The sequence below is a fragment of the Pelodiscus sinensis genome, chromosome 1 (assembly GCF_049634645.1).
Source record: "Pelodiscus sinensis isolate JC-2024 chromosome 1, ASM4963464v1, whole genome shotgun sequence".
Classification (NCBI taxonomy): Eukaryota; Metazoa; Chordata; order Testudines; family Trionychidae; genus Pelodiscus; species Pelodiscus sinensis.
In genome coordinates, this window is record NC_134711.1 from 133,335,404 (window position 1) to 133,356,449 (window position 21,046).

Consider the following 21,046-nt stretch of genomic DNA (forward strand, 5'->3'; position numbering starts at 1 on the left):
GCAAAGCCCGTACGCAGTCTCTGAGGGCAAATGCACACATACACCACCTATCCAAAGGGCAGGTAGTCAGACATGCTACATTGGTGCAGTAAACAGGACAGCCCCCAGTCTGATGCTGGGCTTCTGCCTGCATTCTTTCCCACAGAGAATTAGATTCTTGAGAGATGTTTTATTTCAATCAGGTAGTTTGGTTTTAGTTTAGTTTAAAAGTTTTAAAGAATGCTGAGTGTATCTAGCCCCTCTTAACTTCCTCACAAAATGTGCCTGGAACTGCAGATCTGCTCTAAATGTTGTCTCTATTAAAACTGCACCCTGTCCTTCCATCTCTGACTCCAGAGCGGTTTTACTCTGTGAAGATTTAAGAGTGGAGTTGGGTTGGTTTTTTCCTTCTCATGCATCATCATCATTAATCATAAAGATCTGCGTTCCCAGCCCCACCTTGTCCTGGATATACGAGTCAAATTAATCCCTGACATATTACATAAGAACAACCATACTGAGTCAGACCAAAGGTCCATCTAGCTCAGTATCCTGTTTACCAGTAATGGCCAATGTCAGATTCCCTAGAGGAATAAACAGAACAGGGAATATCAAGCGATTCATCTCATCATGCATTCCCAGCTTCTGTCAAACAGAAGCTAGGGACATCATTCCTACCCATCCTGGCTAATAACTATAGATGGACTTAGTCTTCAAGAATTTATCTATTCTTTTTTGAATCCAGTCTTCATAACATCCTCTGGCTAGGAGTTCCACAGATTGTCTGTGTATTGTGTGGAGAAAAAAACCCTTCCTTTTTGTCTGTTTTAATCCTAGTCCTATTAATTTCATTTGGGTGATCCTTAGTTCTTGTGTTATGGAACCAAATATAATATAATTTTCCTTATTTACTTTCTCAATACTCATCATGACTTTATAGACCTCTCCTATAGCCCCCCAATCTCCTCTTCTTTAAGATGAAAAGTCCCAGTTTTATTACTCTCTTCTGACATAGTAGCCATTCCAAACCCCTAATAATTTTTGTTGCCCTTTTCTGAACTTTTTCCAGTGCCAGGGTATCTCTTTTCAAATGAGGCAACCACATCTACATGCAGTATTCAAGATGTGGGCATAGCATGGATTTACAAAGAGGCAATAAGATATTCTCTTTTACTCTATTCCCTTTTTAATGATTCCTAGCATTCTATTTGCTTTTTTGACTGCTGCTGCATATTGAGTACATGCCATTGAAGCTAGAGGAGTGGCACGTAGGGCTGTGTTTTAATATAAAAGTCTCTAAAAGCAGGAGGGATTGATAGGGGGGAGTTTTGAGTTGTCCAATTGCAAAAAGGTGTGAGGTTTTTTGTTTTTAGCAGAAAAAATGCTGTTCTTTGAGAGCTTGCTCACATCAATTCCATTTTTAGGTGTGTGTCTGTACCCACATGCACAGTTGTCAGAAATTTCTGCCCTACTGGTATCCATAGGGCTGTTGTGGCACCCCCTGGAGTGCTGCTCCCATATGGCAGTATATCAGGCACTGCCGACTCCATGCCCTGTCTGGTTCTTCTTACTAGCCATGACAGATATTTGAAGCTCCTTGTCTTGCTTCCTAAAAGCCACAGCAGTTACTTATTCATTGACTTGGTTTAGTTATTGCTGTATGTAGTTTCTGAAATAGTTAATAGTATCGGTTAGAGGTGACTCAGTTGCCAGAAGTCAGGGAAGCCAGAAGCAGTCACTTTGAGGGTGCGCTTGAAGACGGTGCCCCAGCCAAAAGAATGGATTGAACCCTTCCTGTCTTTAGTCACCTCCATCTTTCTGGTCAGTCTGGTCCTGTGTCACTTCAGACCATTGGGTGCTCGATACAGCTTCTTTGGCTTACACCCTGCAACTTAAACCTCCCACCCCACTTCCACATCATTCCTCAGGGACCCTTCTCATGAGCAACCACTGTTTCAGGAGGTCAGAAGTGTCCTGTAACTAGGGGTAGTGGAAAAGATTCCTTGGAACTTAGAAAGATGAGGATTTTATTCCTGCTACTTCCTAATTGCAAAGGAAAAAGGGGCCTCAGAGCCCTGTAAACATGCAGGTCCTCAATAAGTCTCTCAAGAAGTTTGAAGTTTTGTGTGGTCTTCCTGGCCTCAATCAGCCCCACCCTGCATCTGGGAGACTTTTAAGCGGCCTTCAATTTACAAAATGAACGCTTGCATATTTTCATCTTCCCAGGGCACCAGTGCTCATTCTGCTTCATGCTTCCGTTGCTTCCAGTGCCATTTCCAGTTCATAGCAGTGCCCTGGGATCTCTCATTCGTCCTGAGTGTGTTCAAAGTATATAGCACCAAAGGCCACTTACCTGATGTCACGGAGTTCAAATGTACCCATACCTCAATGACTTGTTGGTTGATAAGGGGCCAGTCTCCAGATCAGATATGGAGGCATCTTGCCCTGGTATGTTCCACCTGTGGTGACCTGGAATTGATAATATATGAGAGAAAGTCAACCTTAATCCTGTGCCACACAGAGAATTCATAGCAGTAAACCTTGATTCCACTCTGGCCAGGGTTTTCCTTCCCTGAGATATTGTTCCAGGCCAAGATGGGCCTTATTGCAGAGGCCTGCAGGCTCACCACTCCCAGTGCCCATAAGGGTCTGGAATTGTTGGGCCACATGGCAGCTTGTACTTACATGGCCCAGCATGTGCGTCTCCGCCTCAGACCCCTTCACGTATGGCTGGTGTATGTGCCTGGGCAGAGTGGTCAGCATTCCAGACAGCATACTTTCATCCCTCATCTGGCGGCAGGACCCCATGTCGGTGTGGGAGGGAGCTCCCTTCATGGCCCAGTTCTTGTTGGTGACCCATCTGCAACACTTCAGACTTGGAATGGGAAGTCCACCTGGGTACTTTCAGCACTCAGGATTGTTGGTCTAGTTGCAATGTTCCCTGCACATCCATATCAAGGAACTCAGGGCAGTCTGACTAGCCTGCCAAGCCTGTTTACCTCCATAGGGTTGTTCATATCCTGACAGATGGCACAGCTAGTCTTCTACACCAGGAGACAGGGCAGAGCCAGGTCATTGGTCTGCCAGGAAGCCCCCTGGCTCTGAAACTTCTCTCTGCTGCACAGCATCCATCTTGCAGCCACTCATTTTCTGTGGACCAAGAATACTTTGGCTGATCACCACAGCCAGATGCTCTTGTCTCACAACTAGTGGTTCCTTCATTTGGAGGTAGCCAGTTCCCTCTTACGCAAGTGGGGAAACTCCCTGGGTGGATGTGTTTGCCTCCAGGCAGAATAGGAAATGACACATCTTCTGTTCAATTTGAGATGTGGACAGAGAATCCTTGTAAGATGCCATTTTGATCCCATGCTCGGGGGCGATGATGCATGCCTTCACTCCAGTACTATTGCTACCCAGGGTCCTTACAAAGATCAAATAGGACATGGTGAGCATTATCCTCATAGTGCCAGTGTGGCTGCACCAACACTGGACCATGTGGTGGTAACCCTGTCCCAGCTGACCCTGATGCTCCGGTCCGACTTGTCCCAGTACTACACCAGATTCCTTCACCCCAAGCTGGTGGTGTAACATCTGGTGGCTTGGCTGCTGTGTGGCTGAACATGTAGGAGTGGCTGAGGTTCAGTGTGTCCTGCTGGGAAGCAGAAAGCCAGAGCGACCTACCTGGCCAAGTGGAAACAATTCACCTGCAAGATTGCAGACAACAGTGTGCATCATGAGTGTGCTGTGCTGCAGTTTATTCTGGACTACCGCCAACATCATAGGCTCGAGGGCTTGTCCCTCTTATCAGTCAGTTTGGATTTGACTCAGGATAACATGGCCAGATTCCTAAGGGGCCTAGAGTAACTCTATTGCACACCAAGGACTGCATTCCTCCATGGGACCTGAATCTGATGCTGTCACAGCTCATGAGCCCTCCCTTCAAGCCTCTGTCCTCCGGCTTTCTCCTCCTTTCCTGGAGGGTGTGTTCCTGGTCATGGTGGTGTTTGAGATTGGGATGCTCATCTTGGAGCAAGATCCAGCTAAGGCCACACCTGGCTTTTCTTCCCAAGGTAGCCTCTCAGTTTCGTTTGAGCCAAAACACTCACTCACTGGTCTTCTTCCTGAAGTCACCTAAGTTGGAGGAGGGGCACAGGCTCCTTGCCCGGGATGTCAGAATTCGCTCCCTGAACTCAGAGCTAGATTTCTCAATAGTTTCAGCTTCAACGGTGCTTGTTTAAGTACCAGATTTATAGCTGGGTGGAACAAGAGTTCCACAATTCAACCATGGCTGTGATAGAAGGCACTCCTGTGTCTTGATCAGCCAAGCTGATTAGTAGAAATGCTGCTGACAACCCAGGCAAGAACAAATGAGATGATTAAAGAGCTCATAAATCAGTGCCAACCACAGTGTCCTAGCTTATTATAGACAGGTGCAGAGAGACCGAGAGTGTGAGAGAGAGACCAGGGAAGGGGGAGAAGATTGCTTGTCTTTGGGCACCCTATGTGAATTTTTATACTGACACACTAGGTAGAGAAGCACTAAACATTCTTTAACCCTTCCTTTTTTCACATTTTGTTTCTCTCGTCTCTGATTTAACACAGGAAATGGGCCTGAAAATTCTATCAAATAGCAAAATAAAGAGACCCCTGGATTGTCGTTCCTATCCCAGCTGGGAAAATATGAGTAAGGAATGCCTTCGTTTTTATTTAATTGTCCAGGTCTATTAAATTCCATTTTTGCTCTCTTAAGCCACGTAATTGTCTGGGAATGAAGGGTTAATTTGCCTTTGAATGTCCCCTTTCCTCTTTTTGACTCTATTGTCCCAGTACCATCCTTTTCTGTGAGTAAGCAGCCAAATATCAAGTATTATCTGACTTTCCAGGGCCACACATGCTACCTGTCCCTGCAGTGGATTCTCAGACTCTGTCAGTAGGGAAATCGAGTGAGTCCCAAGTCCGTGACTTTTTCCCTGAGACTTGGATCTGGGAGCTGTATCCCATGAAGTAAGTTTTGTATTTAATTCCAGGGAGGCTGGGGAGAAATGCAAGTTACTGAAAGGCTTTGTGCAGGCAGTGTTTGGAGGTGCTTCTCTGAACCAAGCTTCCCAGGCCTTGAGACCTGGCTGGTTAATAGTCTAGAGAGAAAATCTGCTGGGTTAGAAAATGGACTCTGTGGGTTCCCTTCCTGGTCCCAGTACAGAGTAATTGGGTGAGCATGGGTGAGTCACTTCCCCTCCCCATGTATCAGTGTCTCCATTTGTAAGGTGCCCTGCCTCTCGGGGGCCATTGGGAGGTTTCATGCATAGAAAGCTCTTTGAGATTATACTGAAGCTAATCATAGGAGCATTAATTATTGTCAGAGAAACTGAGCATCACTCTTCCCCCGTATCGCGGTCTGATTTCTCTGCAGCTCTTCTGGTAACAAGCAGGTCCCCGTCACCCTTCCTGACACCATTACAGAATGGAAAGCCAGCATGTTCTGTACCTCGGAGAGCAGTGGCTTTGGGATCTCACCTACGGTGGGGCTGGTGGCCTTCAAACCTTTCTTCGTGGATCTGACCTTACCCTACTCGGTGATCCGCGGGGAAACATTTACATTGACTGCCACTGTCTTCAACTACCTGAAACAGTGCATAAAGGTGAGTAAACACTCCTGCTCTGGTTAGCCTCCTCCAGATCAGGCTTTATCTGCGTGCCTGTAAATTCTTCCCCTGCCCCCAATGGATCAGGAGTCAGTATCTAGGGAGCCGCATGGATTTTACCCTAACTTATTTTCCAGGGAACAGGAGGTAATCCCATGAGATCCAGAGTAAGTTTTACCTCCATTACTAGGAAGCCAGGATGAGAAGCCATCAATGGAAGTGTGAGTGTGAGAGTGTGAGCTCTGGCGATCCAGTAAATTCCCTATAAAAGAAACTGAGTCAGCTCAAGTGTGTCACTCTTTCTCTCCCCCCACTCCTGGTCTCTTGTACAGATCCAGATTACACTGGCCAAGTCAGAGGAGTACCAGGTGAAGCCATGTAAGGGCTGTGAATACACCAGCTGTCTGTGTGGTGATGAAGCTAAGACCTATTACTGGAACGTGACCACTTCCAGACTGGGTAAGGAGAACAGAGAAGATGGGGGAAAGAACATAGCAGTTGCTCTACCAGTTCATGCCATTGATCAAGTAATCAGATCCCACCTTGTAGTACCTTGACCAGGCATCTAACAAGTCCAATATCCTTCTGCCATCTTGGATGAGGCCATTGCTCCACCTCTAGAGCTCTGTTGCCATGCCTCATTTCAGAATACAGTAGTTCCAAACTCTGTTTGTGCCAAACTGTGCATAGAGTGGGGAGATTCATTTCACTTTGAGCCTTAGGTGGAGAGTACATTTCCCTTCTGTGGGCTTGTACAGAACTGCAGCTGTCCTGTTTTCTTTGCATTGGCCCATTTTGCCTGGTGGCACAGATTTGGAATGGAAACTCTGAAGAGCTTGTTCGTTTTTTTTTTTCTTTCATTGGCAGGTAAAGTAAACATCACTGTTACTACAGTGGCACTGCACAGCAAAGAGCTCTGTGGTGGTAAGAAAGTGATGGTGCCAAGTAAGGGCCATAGCGACACCTTAATCAAGCCTCTCCTCGTCCAGGTAAGCCCGCTGATCCGGAGAACGGGGGGAACCGCACTTCCATCCAACTTCTGTCATAAATTTCATAGATTCCTGGAACTCAGACTTCGTCTACACTAGAACTGAGTTTGGTGTAACTTACAGTGCTCGAGGCTGTGAGTAACCCACATCCCCGGGTGACATAAATTATACCAACCTGCATGCTGGCATAGACAGCACTATGTCGGCAGAAGAGCTTCTGCCATGGACATAGCTGCCCCCCCCCCCCCATTGAGCTAAGCTGAAGGGAGAGCTTTCCCATTGGTTTAGCATGTTTTCCCCAGAAGCACTCTGGTGGTGCAGCTAAACAAACACTGCTATTGCACCTCTAGTGCAGCTGTAGCTTCAGAAGTGGAGAAGGCTCTATATGGCCACATCTTTCACTCTTCCCCTCCCCTCCAGGCATGGTGCAGGATGGTCTGTAAGAGTAATTTTAAATGTCCTGAACAATGCATGTTCCACCCCATCCCTTGCGGAGATCTTTCCACATCTCACTAGATCTACCTGCTAGGAAATGTTTCCTCAGTAGCCAGCTGGAAAGAGGCACCTTGTGCTCACTGTTATTCTCTACTCTCAGCTATCCTCTCATCTCCCCAGCCTCAGCTCCTCTTCTGTGGTGGAGTTTATACCTCTAAGGTCGTATCCATCCTCAGTTGTCATTTGCCGGAGTTGTATAGATCCAGTTCAATGCATTGCCCCTTTTAAACAAATTGGTCTAGAGTCCCTCCATTGCTTGTAGCCCTTTTCTGAGTTCCCTCCAGTTGAATGGCATCTCTCTGGTCCTGAAGTAAGTAGGACTAAGACTGAACCCACTATTCTAGGTCAGAGCCATATATCAAGGGGCAGACCTTCCTTGCTCCATAATGTGACCACTGTGAACCCAGAGTGCCCAGAGCTGACTTAAGGTGTCCCAGAGTGGCCTCAGGCCTTCTCTCTTCACCCTCATACCACTTCCTGCTCTGTGATTTGATCCGCCTGTGCGTGCAGCGCTAAGTTACAAAGTCACGTGAATGAGAAGACTGAACATCTGTTGATTTCGTGTCTATAACCAGTTTCTCTGTGTTTTTACTGCCAGCCGGAGGGCATCCTGATGGAGAAATCTCACAGTTCTCTGCTCTGCCCAGAAGGTATGGATTACATTGGAGCAGGGGAAGGGATCACACGTCCTTTTGGGTTTGGTGGGAGAGAGTCACCTATCCACAGGCACATGGGTATGGGGAGGAAACGCTGGCTGGACAGCACTTACTAGAAGGATTGGTCTTTGTCTCGCTGGGTCCTGTGGTTTCAGCAGGGACTAGAAAGGTGGGGTGTTCCCATTAGAATATATGCATGATGACCTGCTCTTCCTGAATGGGTATATCTCCCCTGCATTCTGGGCCTCTTGAAGTAGATTTTGGGTGCAAGATCTTGAGAGGAGGAGGGGGGAAAACAAAACTGGATTCTTGTTCTCATTTTTCTTGTAATGGGCAATTGAAAGTCACTAATCAGTATGGGACCCAGAGAGATTTCCTCTTTTTCTCTCCCTGCTGCTGAAGTTATTAGTCCATACACCAGGAACTCAGAGGGTTTTGACACTCTTAGCAAAAATGGGCTTATTATGTTTCTAACTGTTGGGTTTCTCTTACTCCCTCCCTGGGTTGGCTCACTCCTTTTTCTGTGTGTAATTGCCAGGGAATTCTGCCTCAGACTCCGTGTCCCTGCAGCTCCCTGAGAAAGTGGTGCTGGATTCAGCCAGGGCCCATATGTCTGTGCTAGGTAAGGCATCTGTCTGGCAATGACTGAGCACAGAGCTGTGTGTGTGGGAGAGGGGTGTCTGAAAGCGTAAGCAGTCTGGATGTGGTCTTTTGAGTGAGATGTTGTGGGGGGGGGGGGGGGCTGGGTGCAGATGAAGGGCAAACGCTGCAGCCGGACTGTGAGGAGGAATGAGGCTTGTACACAGGTAGGTGCACACAGCTGCCGGTTTGGTTATGTGAGGGGGAGATGTAAGATGGGAGAGATCATAAGCAGACAAGCTAATGATGGGATGTGGGTGGAATGGAGAATTTGGCCATGGATAGAGGGAAGCCATGGGAAGGGGCTTGCAGGATGAATGGGTGCAGGCAGGGATGTAGAAGAAACATGGGACAGGAGAGTGCAGAGAGTGGTGGTGCAAAAGAAGAGTTAATGGCTTGGTGGCTGAAGTGCTGGGTTCTGGGGGGGGGGTCTCAGAGTGGGCGGGTGCAGGCCACGTTAGGGACTGAGTCATGGCATGATGTTTCAGAACCTTGATATAAGGAGGAGCTGTATCAGATATAGATGCACAGTTGTCCAGGAGGGTCACCTTTGTCAACATGTGTCTATCCAGGTGACATCATGGGGACGGCGCTGCAGAACCTGGACCAGCTGGTGCAGATGCCCAGCGGCTGCGGGGAGCAGAACATGGTGCTGTTTGCCCCCATCATCTACGTGCTGCAGTATCTGGAACAGACAGGGCAGCTGAGCAAGGAGTTGAAGGCAAGAGCTGTGGGTTTCCTGCAAACAGGTCAGTTGGTTTTCTTTCTCCTCTAGGTCTCTCCCTAACCCTAGATATCCACCTTGACTTCTATGCTCAACAGATGTGTGGATGGATCGGGGCGGGGGCGTTATCGCAAACTCCTGGTTGCTGAGTTGGTTCTAAAGTTGAGCTATAGCACTGGCTCAGTGCCCAGTGAGCTCAGGAGGTCATAAATGATTCCTGGATCTTCTTCTAAATCTCCCCTTGGTTCAGAGTGGCCGGTCAGTTGCTGTTTCAAAATCACCCAGACCTGATTGACTCTGCTGTGTCTCATCTTTTCTCCTGCCCAGGGTATCAGACACAACTTCAATACAAACACAAAGATGGCTCCTACAGTGCCTTTGGAGAGAGTGATGGAGAAGGCAACACATGGTGAGAACCTTGCCTCCCCCAGTGCTGGTACTGTCTTTCTTGGCACCCAGCACCCCCTCGGTAACCCTGTCAGTATCTTACTAAGCACACTGCCTCCTCTCAAGGACTTTCTTCTCCCCCAGGCTGACAGCGTTTGTAGCCAAGTGCATCATTCAAGCCCAGCAGCACGTCTTCATAGATAACAGGACCATTGCAGACGCCTTGCAGTGGATAGCAGGGAACAAGCAGGCCAACGGCTGCTATGCCAACGTGGGGAAACTCTTCCATACAGCAATGAAGGTAACAGTCAGCAAGGCCTGGCCCCCATTCAGCAGTCCCTCTTTGGGGGGTAGTGGGGCTGTCGTTAACTGCAGGGGCAGGGCTCAGTGACACTAACCCAGACCCTGATGGCAGGCCCTGTGGTCATATCCTTTGAGCCTAAAGTAGGGCCTACTGGCATGACTCCTCCCTGGCTTGGAGGGATATGGATGTTTGTGTCCAGATCATCCCCCCTCTGTTAGTACTAGGGGTGTGATTATAAATAACCATGAGCCCCTCCCCACATCTGTGCCCACTTTCTTCTGGTCCACTTCCCCAACACCATTTCGTCTCTTCCCCCCCGCCCCCAGACGAGAATGGGACGGTCCATCTAGGATTCTCTATTAATTGGCAGGGGGAAGAGGAGTTTACTGATTTCTCCCATGTTTGAGGCTCATTCTTTCAGATGGAGGAGAATGAAACAAAAGACAGGACTATGAAGCACTTTAAAGACTAACAAGATGGTTTATTCGGTGATGAGCTTTCGTGGGCCAGACCCACTTCCCCAGATCAAATTGTGGAAGAAAATTGATCATGCCAATTTTCTTCCACTATTTGATCTGAGGAAGTGGGTCTGGCCCACGAAAGCTCATCACCTAATAAACCATCTTGTTAGTCTTTAAAGTGCTTCATAGTCCTGTCTTTTGTTTCAACAAGGCCAGACGAATACGGCCACCTCTCTATTACTATGGAGGAGAATATTCTGTTCCACCTTTTCCTCTGGTACCTCCTATTACCTGTGTGACATACAATCCAGACTGAGTAGCTGTGTCAGCCCAGCTCTATAGCTTCGGGTGCCTGATACCCTTCTTTGCTACTGTAGCCTCCAGCCTGGACTGTTCACAAACAACCTCCAGCATGAAAGTCCCTCCCAGCCATATCTCTGTGTGTGCTGCAGCCTGTCAGCTACCCTTGGCTCTTACCCTGCAGGATAACCTGCTCTGGTATCCTTAACACACCTCCCCAGCCCTAGATCCGCCCCCCCATCCAGAAGTAAATCTCCTCTACTGCCCAGCCCCCTTCTGGACAATACAAGCCTACTAGAAATAATATACACACAACTTGCAACTCCAGTGAAGTTTCCCAAATACTTCAATTTAAACACTAGTTAGATAAAATAAAGCAAGTTTACTAACTACAGAAAGAGATTTTAAGTACATACAAGTCATGAAGCATAAAGTCAGAAATGGGTACAAGTAAATAAAGCTGAAATGCAACTGGTGCCTACTTTTTTAACAAATTTCCTTAAATTCAAAGCAAAGTTTTCTCACTGCATGCTTTCAGCAGTCTTACTAACCCAAACTTCTGAGGTCAGGACCACTCCCCTCAGAATCAACAGACTTTTTTGTGTCACTTCAGGTACCGTAGATGAGAGTTCAGGAAAGGGAGTGTGTGCAGGTTGGGGTGTTTGTTCTTCCTGCTAATAGTTTTCAAGGACGAGACAAACTATTTCCCGTGGAGTACCAGGAGACACAATATCTGGGGGAAAGGGGAGGTTATTCCATGCTGCTCCCCCCCCCTCACCTGTTGGAGCTTCCCTTGTCTCCTCTTCCAGTTTGACTCTGTTTACTGCTTACATGCAAAGTAAGCAGAGCTAGTTTTTTTTTTTCAACTTCAGCTTCATACAGGGAAATCTTATATCTTCACATACAATGTTGCCACCTGTGTTTCACCACAGCAAGAATGAGCAGCAAATGGATTTTTTCAAAGGACACCTCGCAAGGCATACTTTCCACACAAGTTACTACAGTCATATGTCAGCTGTGGCCACATTCTGTCACAAGGTGCCAGATAGCAGTTGTCATTTGGGAGTCTCCTTCTTAGCCAACCTCGTCCTCTCATTTATATTCCCTTTTATTCAGCTCTGGTGAGGCCTTATCTGGAGTACTGCATCCAGTTCTGGGTCCCCCACTATAGAAAGGATGTGGATGCATTTTGAGAGGGTTCAGCAGAGGGCAACCAAATGATGAGGAGGCTGGAACACATGACCTATGAGGAGAAGCTTACTTAGTCTGCAAAAGAGAAGAGTGAGGGGGGAGTTGGTAGCAGCCTTCAACTACCTGAAAGGAGGTTCCAAAGATGCTGGAGAGAGGCTGTTCTTAGTGGTGGCCGATGGCAGAACAAGGAGCAATGGCCTTAAGTTGTAGTGGGGGAGGTCTCGGTTGGATATTAGGAAAAGCTATTTCCCTAGGAGGGTGGTGAAGCGCTGGAATGGGTTCCCTAGGGAGGTGGTGGAATCTCCATCCCTAGAGGTTTTTAAGTCCTGACTTGACAAAGCCCTGGCTGGATTGATTTGGTTGGGACTGGCCCTGCCTCAGGCAGGGAGCTGGACTTGATGACTTCCTGAGGTCTCTTCCAGCCCTATGATTCTATGATTCTATCTGCAGGGTGGGATAAATGACGACATCTCTCTAGCTGCTTACATCACTGCCGCGCTGCTGGAGGCAGGGAAGCCACTCAATGTGAGTACAGTGCTGCCTGTGCGCACCCTTGCTCACTCCTCTCATCCTTTAATGCTCCATGGATACAGCTCTTTCTCTTTCAGTGACTGCTTATGGCTGCCATGGAGCCAGTCTCTATGACAGAGGCAGGATTTGGACCCTGTGGGACTGTTTCCATTTTCCTCTGCTTCATTCCTGTGCTCCACTTTTCTCCCTATTCTAGGACCCCATGGTGAAGAACGGTTTGGAGTGCCTCAGAAATGCTTCCTCCAGTGCTACTGATGTGTACACCCAGGCGCTGCTGGCATATGTCTACTCGCTGGCGGGAGACTCTGTGACAAGGCAGTTACTGCTCACCAAGTTGGACCAGCAGGCCATCAAGTCAGGTACCACCGGGCAAGAAGCTGCCTGACTCTAAGCACTGCAGCACCCATGACTATCACACAAGTTTGATCAAGGCGTAGGGCTAAGATGCACTCCAAAATCAAAGCAATTATTGATGGAAAAGCCCAGGGAAGAATGGTCCTTGCTGCACATGTTCTAGAATTTTGTTCACTTGAGAAACTTTTCTTTCTACATCACAATACGTTTTCCCTTTCTTCTTTTCATTCCATCCTCCTCAGTCATGTCTCGTTGCACCACTCTAAGTAATTCCCCTCACCTCCTAAGTGCATTGGGTCTGTTATCAAGTCCCTGCACCCTCTTTTCTGTCTCTTAGCAAAGCTATACACTACAAACTAAACTGTACATTATCAAAAGTGGCTCTAAGTTTCAGGTGTCTCAAGTCAGGCACCAAACCGTGGAGACTCCTAAATCAGTGTAGACAAGCCCTCGTTGGCTATTCTTGAAAATAAAGGTTTTGGGTCTTTTTAATCTTTCCTCATAAAGGCCTCTCTATAGCCCCCTTATTTCTGTTGCTTGTTTGTCAATATTCTTCTCCTATAATGTGGTGTTCAAAGCAGTAATAGTCTAGATTCAAGTCCTCTGAGGAGGGATACTGTCACTTTCCTGCTCTGGGATGTGAATGTGCTACCCAAAACTGTACTAGATTTTTTGTTAAGCCTGTCACTGCAAACTTTTATGTAATTTGCTGTCTGCTTCCCCTGTCAGGCTGGTTCTGTCCCCATAGGTTGTCTGTGTTTGGAATGCTTGGAATGATTTCCACCTCATTAATTTGTCCCAGATTGGTCTCGTATTAAATTCTGCTTGTTCCTGTCCTTCAACTGGCTTTGCTGATGTTGCATCAGGGTGTGACCTGTTTACATCACACGGGCTGCTAAAAGGCATGGGTGGTTCCTCTTTCCTGACCATGGCAGTGATCTGTTGTGGTATCTCTGAAGACTAGCGCTTAATCACAGAGTGCGTTGACACAACAGCATTCCTGGGAGGTTGATTTCCCCATCCAGATTCAGTGTGCAGGTTTTTTTCAATGTGGGATGTAACCATGAATCCAAAATGAAAGAGGGAAGGGGGGAGGGATGGCTCAGTGGTTTGAGCAGTGGCCTACTAAACCCAGGGTTATGAGTTCAATCCTTGTGGAGGCCATTTGGGGCAAAAATTGGTCAGGGATGGTACTTGGTCCTGCTGTGAAGGCAGGGGACTGAACTTGATGACCTTTCAAGGTCCCTTCCAGTTCTAGGAGATAGGCAATCTCCATTAATTTAATTTATTTAAAGTGGATTCTGCAGTTCCAGACTCCAAGCAAGTCTTATTCTGAGTCTCAGGTTCTTGTTTCTCCTCCCCTAGGAGGACAGATTCACTGGAGCAGGAAACCAGCCCAACCTCCCACTGACTACAGCTGGTCCCAGCCCACGTCTGTGGATGTCGAGTTGACAGCCTATGTATTGCTGGCTCTGCTCACTAAAGAAAAAGTGACCAAGGAAGAGAGAGCTTCTGCCACTGGCATTGTGGCATGGCTGGCCAGGCAACAGAATGCCTATGGGGGTTTTGCTTCCACCCAGGTAACAAACAGTTTATCAGAGCGAGACACCAGGTCTATTCAGGGAGAGCTACAGCTTGTGATCTCCCCTGGGGCTGAATCTCTGTGCTAGATTCCTACTATGCTCAGAAGCTGAGTGTGAACCCAGCTTTTGGTGCCCTGAGGAACAGATCCCTCTGCACTGTGAGGCTGGGATTGGTGATGTCTTGGTGAAAGGATCCTGTTGTTCTTGAGGGTGGGCGGCAGGGAATCCCTGTGCAAGTGCCCCGAGGAGCAGATCTGCAGCCGTGACATCGCTGCCTTTCCTTTCCCAGGACACTGTAGTTGCCCTCCAAGCTCTTGCTAGATATGGAGCAGTGACATTCGTCAAATCTGGAAACGTCTCTGTGACCGTGAAATCAGACAAGAACTTCCAGCAGTCCTTCCACGTGGCGCCCGCCAACCGACTGGTGCTGCAGAAGCAGCCTCTCCCTGACATTCCTGGAAACTACACCATCCAGGCAGCTGGCACAGGCTGTGTGTATGTGCAGGTAAGTGGTGGCTTTTGTCAGAGAGGCCCGCAGGAGGTCCTGGAAGTGGGCACTGCCTGGCTGGAGTCACTAAGGAATGGGACATGCAGCCTTTCATTGGCTGTAGCTGAGCCTCCAGCTGGAGGGACTGTGCAATGATGGATAGATCCTCCTTTTGCAAGTGCTTGCTCGTGTCCAGTCCACACTAGGTGTATGTGCTCGCCATGTGCACCCATGCTGGAAGTTTTCCCCTTCGCAGTGCCCATAGGGGAATGCTCCTGAAGACCCGTGGAGTGGCGCCTCCATGGTGCTGTAGAAGAGGCGCAGTGCGTGCTCCTCCAAACCGGGCTCCTTCTTGCCACCTGTTCTGATGCTGGAACATTCTGTGTGAGCTTGTTCGTGTCGTTTGGCTGAATGGCCCCTTTTCCCTCTTTCACTTCATGCAAATAGCTCTCGTAAGTTAGAGTTAGTAGTTGGTCCCAGGTGGGATGTTTGCCTGGAATCTGGCCATGCCTCAGTCTGGTGGGTTTAAGCCCTGCGACCGCTTTGTGTCCTGTGTCCATCAGCGACCCACACAGCAGCTGCTTGTGGTGTCTGGGTGATGTACACATCAGTGACTGGCGTTCCATTTTGTAAATTGTTCAAACCCAGCACTAAAAGGGAGCTAGGCATCCATCTTTGGCTCCGGCACTGGAGCACCTTTCCAACTCGGTGCCGAGCATCGCGGCATCAGTGTGAGCATCCAGCCAGCACGCGTCCCCCTCACAGTCTTCACTGAAAAAGGCTAAAGATTTGCAAGGGGCAGATCTCCCACGTCCCATAAGAGACAGAGCTGAGGAAAGTCATGATCCTTTTGGGGAAAGTCAACTCCTCTGCCGAGGTCCCAGGCACTGGCTCAGGCTGAGTGGTCTGGCCTAGCCCCATCCAGGCCTGTGACAGTGGCGGGGGCTCTAGCTGCATAGAGGTGCTGGCCACACAGGAGGCTCTGCAGACAGGCAGGATATCCTGGTCTTACTGGTGCCACCCATCTTGGCTTTACTGGTTTCCTGCTTGAAGGGGAAGCTTTGGTTCTTTCAGCACTGTTCCCAGTCCAAGCGAATGTCCCGCCACCACTCACATCAGTGGAGCCAACAACCCTCAGACGTGGGGAAACAGGCCTACAAGATCTATTTTACTGGACCTGGATTCCCACCAGTCTGGGCCAGAACAGGCGTCACCAGTGCTGTGGCACTGGTGTGTGGAGGCACACGCCTATCACAAGGACTGCAGTGCCAACCCTTCCTTTCAGCCTGGCCGCCGTGCTGGTTGTGAAATGTTCTGGGGATGGAAACCACTGATCTAGCTCCATGGCCATCTGTCTCCATGGCTGTCCTCCTGAACAGGGTGGTGGGTCAGATTTCAGAGGTACTCCAGTTCCCAGTCCTAGCCCAGATCACAGTGCCAATCACACAGTTGGGCCATAGATCACCAGGCCTCCATCACTGATCCCACTCCTAATGCTTGTCACTGGCTGCCTGTGCTAGAGGCTCCTCACGATCTGACCACTCAACTTCAAGCAATGTAATTGGCATTGTTCAATACAGTCATTGCCAAATGGGCTTTTGGTCCCCTCTATGTCAAGTTCAGAGTGGTGGTCACTGACACCAGGCCAGGTCTTGGTGTAACATCAGAGTCTTGGGTACCACAGGCCCATCAGGGCCAATGGCCTCCAGCCTGGTACTCCTGGCTCCCGTGGGGTTTTTCACAGCCAACCCAGCACTTCCAGTTGGTGGCAGGGGTAGCAGAAGGCCCACTGGCACTGGCATCATGGCCTCTAATGGTAGGGGAAGATCATGCCATGGTGCATGGGGCCATAGAGCATGGCAGGCGGAACCCCCCAGGGAATGTGGAGCTTCCTCTGGTACCGATTTTCATCCTCTTCATCCCCAGTGATTTTGGCCCCACTGCACCCGGTGTCACCAAAGGATGCAAATGCCCAGCAAGAACTGCTGCATTGGGTAGCAGCAAATCTGGGGCTCCAGGAAGAGGAGTTGGAGGAGCCCACAGACACCCTGTTCAATGTCCTCTGTTCCTCACCACCCGCACAAGTAGCGCCACTCCTTCACAAAGGGGTTCTGAGGCTCACATAGCCTTGCAGCAGACATCTGCCTCCCTGGCGCCCAAATCTAAGAGCTGAGCAGAAGTACTTTGTTCCTGCTAAAGGTTATAAATACCTCTACAACCATCCTTCCCCCAAATCCCTGGCTGTTGAAGCCGTTAATCAAAAGGTGAGGCACAGGCAACCTGGAATTATTTGGGCATAAGGTTTATTCATCATCCAGTTTACAGCTCACAGGGATGAACCACCAAGCCATCCTTGGCCCAGTGTACCATGCGAGGCAGACTGGCCAAGCTCGAAGTGGTCCTCCTGGACTCTTTGGAAAAGGAGTTTGGGGCATCCTCGATTAGCATGCTGCTGCAGAAAGAGCTGCCCTCCAGGCAGCTTCAGCCATGGCCAACTCAGTGCCCTGAACGATGGCCTCTACCATCTCAATGCAGCAAGCGGCCTGGCTGCTCCTTTCTGGCCTGCCCTCTGAGGCTCAGCAGTCTCTGCCGGATCCCCTCTTTGATGGGGAGGTGCCGCTTGCAGAGCAAACTGTCAGTAAGTTGCATGGCTTTGGACAACGGCCTCTCTCCATCGCACTCGCTGGTGCCAGACGTCCTAGAGCTCCTGTAACACCCCCCCCATGATCAAGGTCTTCCACATTCCTCCAAGAAAGTGCCTCTCACTGCCATTTCTGCTTTCTATGCAGGGGCAGATGGTGTTCTCCCACGAGATATCTGGCTGGTTCCCAGAGAGTTTAGGGCAGGTGTATCCACAAATAAGGGAGCTAGTCCCACTGTGGGACTTTAACCTGATCCTCTCCAGGCTCACCGCACTACCCTTCGAGCTGTGTGGCTCCTGCTCCCTGTCCCACCTATCCTAGACAGTGACATTTCTTGTGGCAATAACACCAGTGAGGCGTGACTCAGAGCTCAAGGTGCTGACCTCGGACCTGCTGTACGCTGTCTTTTTATCAAGGATAAAGTGCAACTACAGCCTCCCACGGCCTTCCTGCCAAAGGTCATGCCCTTCTTTCACCTGGGCCAAGATAGTTTCCTGCCCATGTTCTGCCTCCAGCCTCACAGGACAGTGGAGGAGAGATGTCTGCATGCACTTGACGTGCGGCAAGCTTTAGCCTTCTACTTAGAGCATACCCAGGTCTTTGGCAAGTTGCCACAGCTTTTAGTCGCCAATGTGGACTACATGAGAGGCCTGCTGGTCTCAGCGCAGTGGATCACTGCATGTACATGCACCTGCTACGGGCTGGCTCACATATCTCTGCCTCAGATCATCCAAGCCCATTCCACCAGGCATCCTCAGCATCTTTCCTGGTGCATGTGCCTGTCCTGGACATCTGCAGAACTGCAACCCGGCCCTGGGTCTACACATCCATGTCCCACTATGACATCGCTCAGCAGGACAGGATGATGTGTCTCAGTCAACATGGCCATGTACTCCTATCCACCTCCATGGGTATTGCATGTAGTCCCCTAATGTGGAATGGACTCGAGTAAGCGCTCGAAGACAATTTCCATAACTAGTGCGCGTCGAAAAGTGTAGTCCATGTCCAGTCCACATCCTGCCATCCTTCCCCCCGGGTGGAGTTTAGGCAAGACGGAACTTAAGGTGAGGGGCACACCATGGAGGAGCTACTCTGAAGGTTGTTAGGAGTGTTCCCCAATTGTACTGCCAAGGGAAAAATTTCCAGCATTGGTGCACGTGGCAGTGCATGCTCATGTGGTGTGGAATGGACATGAGTACCACCTCTCGAAGAGCACTAGTTATGAACCTGTAGCGCACCAGGTCAGGGGAGTATGTGCCAGCACTGGCTAGCTCAGGGCCCATTTGGAGGAAGAGCACTAGCAATGACGCAGGCTCATGCCAACTTGTTTGACACTATTCATCGGGTACTTTTGTGTCTCCCATCAGACAGTTCTGAGGTATAACGTGCCTCCTCCAAAGAATGCAGAGACCTTCACCTTGAGCGTGAAAACAGGAGAAAGCAAGTGTGAGATGCAAACACGCCCCCGCTTCCTGTCTCTCCTCATCAGTGTCAGGTGAGAGTGGGGAGCTAGAGAGAGGAAGGGAATAGAGGGGGAGGTGAAAAGGCAGCATGCTGGGGTAAAGGGAAGAGTTACAGTGGAGGACTCCACCTACATGACTTCTTGCCTTTCACCTCCAGTTATATTGGGAGCCGTGGCACCTCCAACATGGTCATTATCAAAGTGAAGATGCTGTCTGGATTCTACCCAGTCCGGGGCACGGACTACTTTGTAAGTCACTTCCCTTAACCATTGGCTCATTCTCCATGGTGAGTAGCTACATGTGTTACATGGAAGCCATCTCAGACAACAGCTGGACAGCATAGACAGTGATCCCCTGCAGCTGCTTACCATTGGCTTTGTCACTGGTGAAAGAGTCAGTTCCTGGGAGTACTTTCTGATGCTCCCTGACACCGTGAATCTTTAAACCCATGATCTTATGGCTTGTTTCACAATCACTGAGTGGGTCAGTGAAACAACTTGGGAAGGAACTGGGCTATTGGATGAGATTCAGACCAAGTGCTATGGGGGAAGGGCACTTTTCATATCCCTTGCTCCCCTAGATGTTTTCCATGGGAGAGTGGGCTGGGTGTGGGAGTGAGACTCTAACACTGCTGTTCTCTGTCTCCAGCTCCAGCAGCAGCCATTTGTGAGGAGAGTGGAGATTGGCGGGGAAGATCTCACCATCTACTTGGACCAGGTTAGTGCCTGAACAGGGCAGTAGCTTGGTAGCTTCCACACAGACTCCCATACACATTGTTACTGGTAGGTACCATGCCAGCAGGTGTGAGAGCTGGGCCCCGTGAACCCAACTTAGTGTTCAAGTGTCCCAGGCAGATGACATGTGTGCTCACACTGGAGGGTGTGATCTGATCTCAGACAAGGCTGCTGTCTTCCTGTGCATCGCTGAGACACCTCCCATTCCTTCAGCTCACCAGATCAGACACCCAGCTCATTCTGTTCCCAGGACTGGCAGCTAAGGAGCAGGAGGAATGACTGTACTAGCTGCATCCAGCCTCAGACTCCAGCAAAGTTCACTCTCCTAAATCATCTCTTCGTACGCTAATCTGAGACAGCTCCATCATGGTGTCCAGGCCACTTGACAGCTTCCTACTGTATCAGCAGCTGATTGTCCTGCCCGTTGCTGGTGTCCCCCAGCCACTGGGATTTCACCCCTTCCCTCCATTTTTGGTGTAGAACTTCATTCTCCCAGCATTTCCCAGCCCCAGCTAGTCAGCCAGTCACATGCCGGAGCCAATCTCCGCTCACAAGCGGACTTGGAGACTTAGCCATCACAGCCACATGCTGGACTGCTCTCCACCTCCATAGTGCCAGGAACTTTCTCTTCTTTCTCACTTAGCTCTGTGAGACTGATTGTTATCACTAACCCTAATGTGCTCTCAAGGGTCCAGCCCCCTCCTTTGCCAGGGACAGCATTGACCTCCCCAGGACCAGGGGTTAGTAGTCTGGCAGAACACTATGACTACATGCCATCTCTGTGACAATAGGTCCCCAAATGTCCCCTGTCGAGACCATGCTGCCCATGTTGGCCATCATGGCTCTTGGGAGAGCTGAGACTGAAGGGCTGGTGGCTAGAGGAAGGAAAGGATTTGTCAGGGAGGCAGGGAATCTGCTCCATTCTGACCGCAGTGGGTCAGCACGTGGGCGCTGATGCCACAGTGGTGACTGTGGCAAACAAAATCCTTTCATGGCCCTCCCTGTCACCTGATCCCAGAAGACATAGCTGCGCTGAGTTCCGAGCTGCCTCCTCTTTTGCTCTGCTCTGCGCACACGCACACGCGCGCGCACACACACATACACACACACCTCGGTGTGGCAGTGTGGGGCCTGTCCATCCAGCTCTGAAGACTCATTCTTGCTTTGCTGAGAAGACAGAGTGAGACCATGAGAACCTGCAAGGCCAAGAGTCACACATGCAGGAGAAGCAAGTAGCGCCTTTCCCACTATGTCAGAACCGACTCAGTATCTCTCTCTCTGGGACACTAGAAGGCACTGAGAGAGCCCTGTGCCTTCCCTTGTGAAACTGGTTCTTTGCCACTTTCATCTGGTCTAAGCTGGTGGGGAAATGCTTAGCTCACCACAGAGCCTCCTTCAGAGAAGGTTTATCACTCTAACACATGCAGTAGTCCAGCTCATCTTCAAAATGTCACACACCGTGCATGAAGCTAGCCAAACATTCCT

The 21,046-nt window shown here is 49.5% G+C and overlaps 1 protein-coding gene across 1 annotated transcript in view; it reads left to right on the forward strand.

Annotated features, from left to right (window-relative positions):
- A2ML1 (alpha-2-macroglobulin like 1) overlaps positions 1 to 21,046 on the forward strand; it is a 50,447-nt gene that overhangs the window by 23,932 nt on the left and 5,469 nt on the right. The window contains exons 17-33 of the mRNA XM_006119937.3: positions 4,582 to 4,663; positions 4,863 to 4,983; positions 5,390 to 5,618; positions 5,954 to 6,080; positions 6,489 to 6,610; positions 7,704 to 7,755; positions 8,300 to 8,383; positions 8,973 to 9,149; positions 9,452 to 9,533; positions 9,656 to 9,812; positions 12,218 to 12,292; positions 12,495 to 12,657; positions 14,018 to 14,232; positions 14,525 to 14,740; positions 18,732 to 18,859; positions 18,985 to 19,075; positions 19,476 to 19,544. Coding sequence (XP_006119999.2) covers positions 4,582 to 4,663; positions 4,863 to 4,983; positions 5,390 to 5,618; positions 5,954 to 6,080; positions 6,489 to 6,610; positions 7,704 to 7,755; positions 8,300 to 8,383; positions 8,973 to 9,149; positions 9,452 to 9,533; positions 9,656 to 9,812; positions 12,218 to 12,292; positions 12,495 to 12,657; positions 14,018 to 14,232; positions 14,525 to 14,740; positions 18,732 to 18,859; positions 18,985 to 19,075; positions 19,476 to 19,544 — 2,190 coding nt within the window. The remainder of the gene's footprint in view (positions 1 to 4,581; positions 4,664 to 4,862; positions 4,984 to 5,389; positions 5,619 to 5,953; positions 6,081 to 6,488; positions 6,611 to 7,703; positions 7,756 to 8,299; positions 8,384 to 8,972; positions 9,150 to 9,451; positions 9,534 to 9,655; positions 9,813 to 12,217; positions 12,293 to 12,494; positions 12,658 to 14,017; positions 14,233 to 14,524; positions 14,741 to 18,731; positions 18,860 to 18,984; positions 19,076 to 19,475; positions 19,545 to 21,046) is intronic.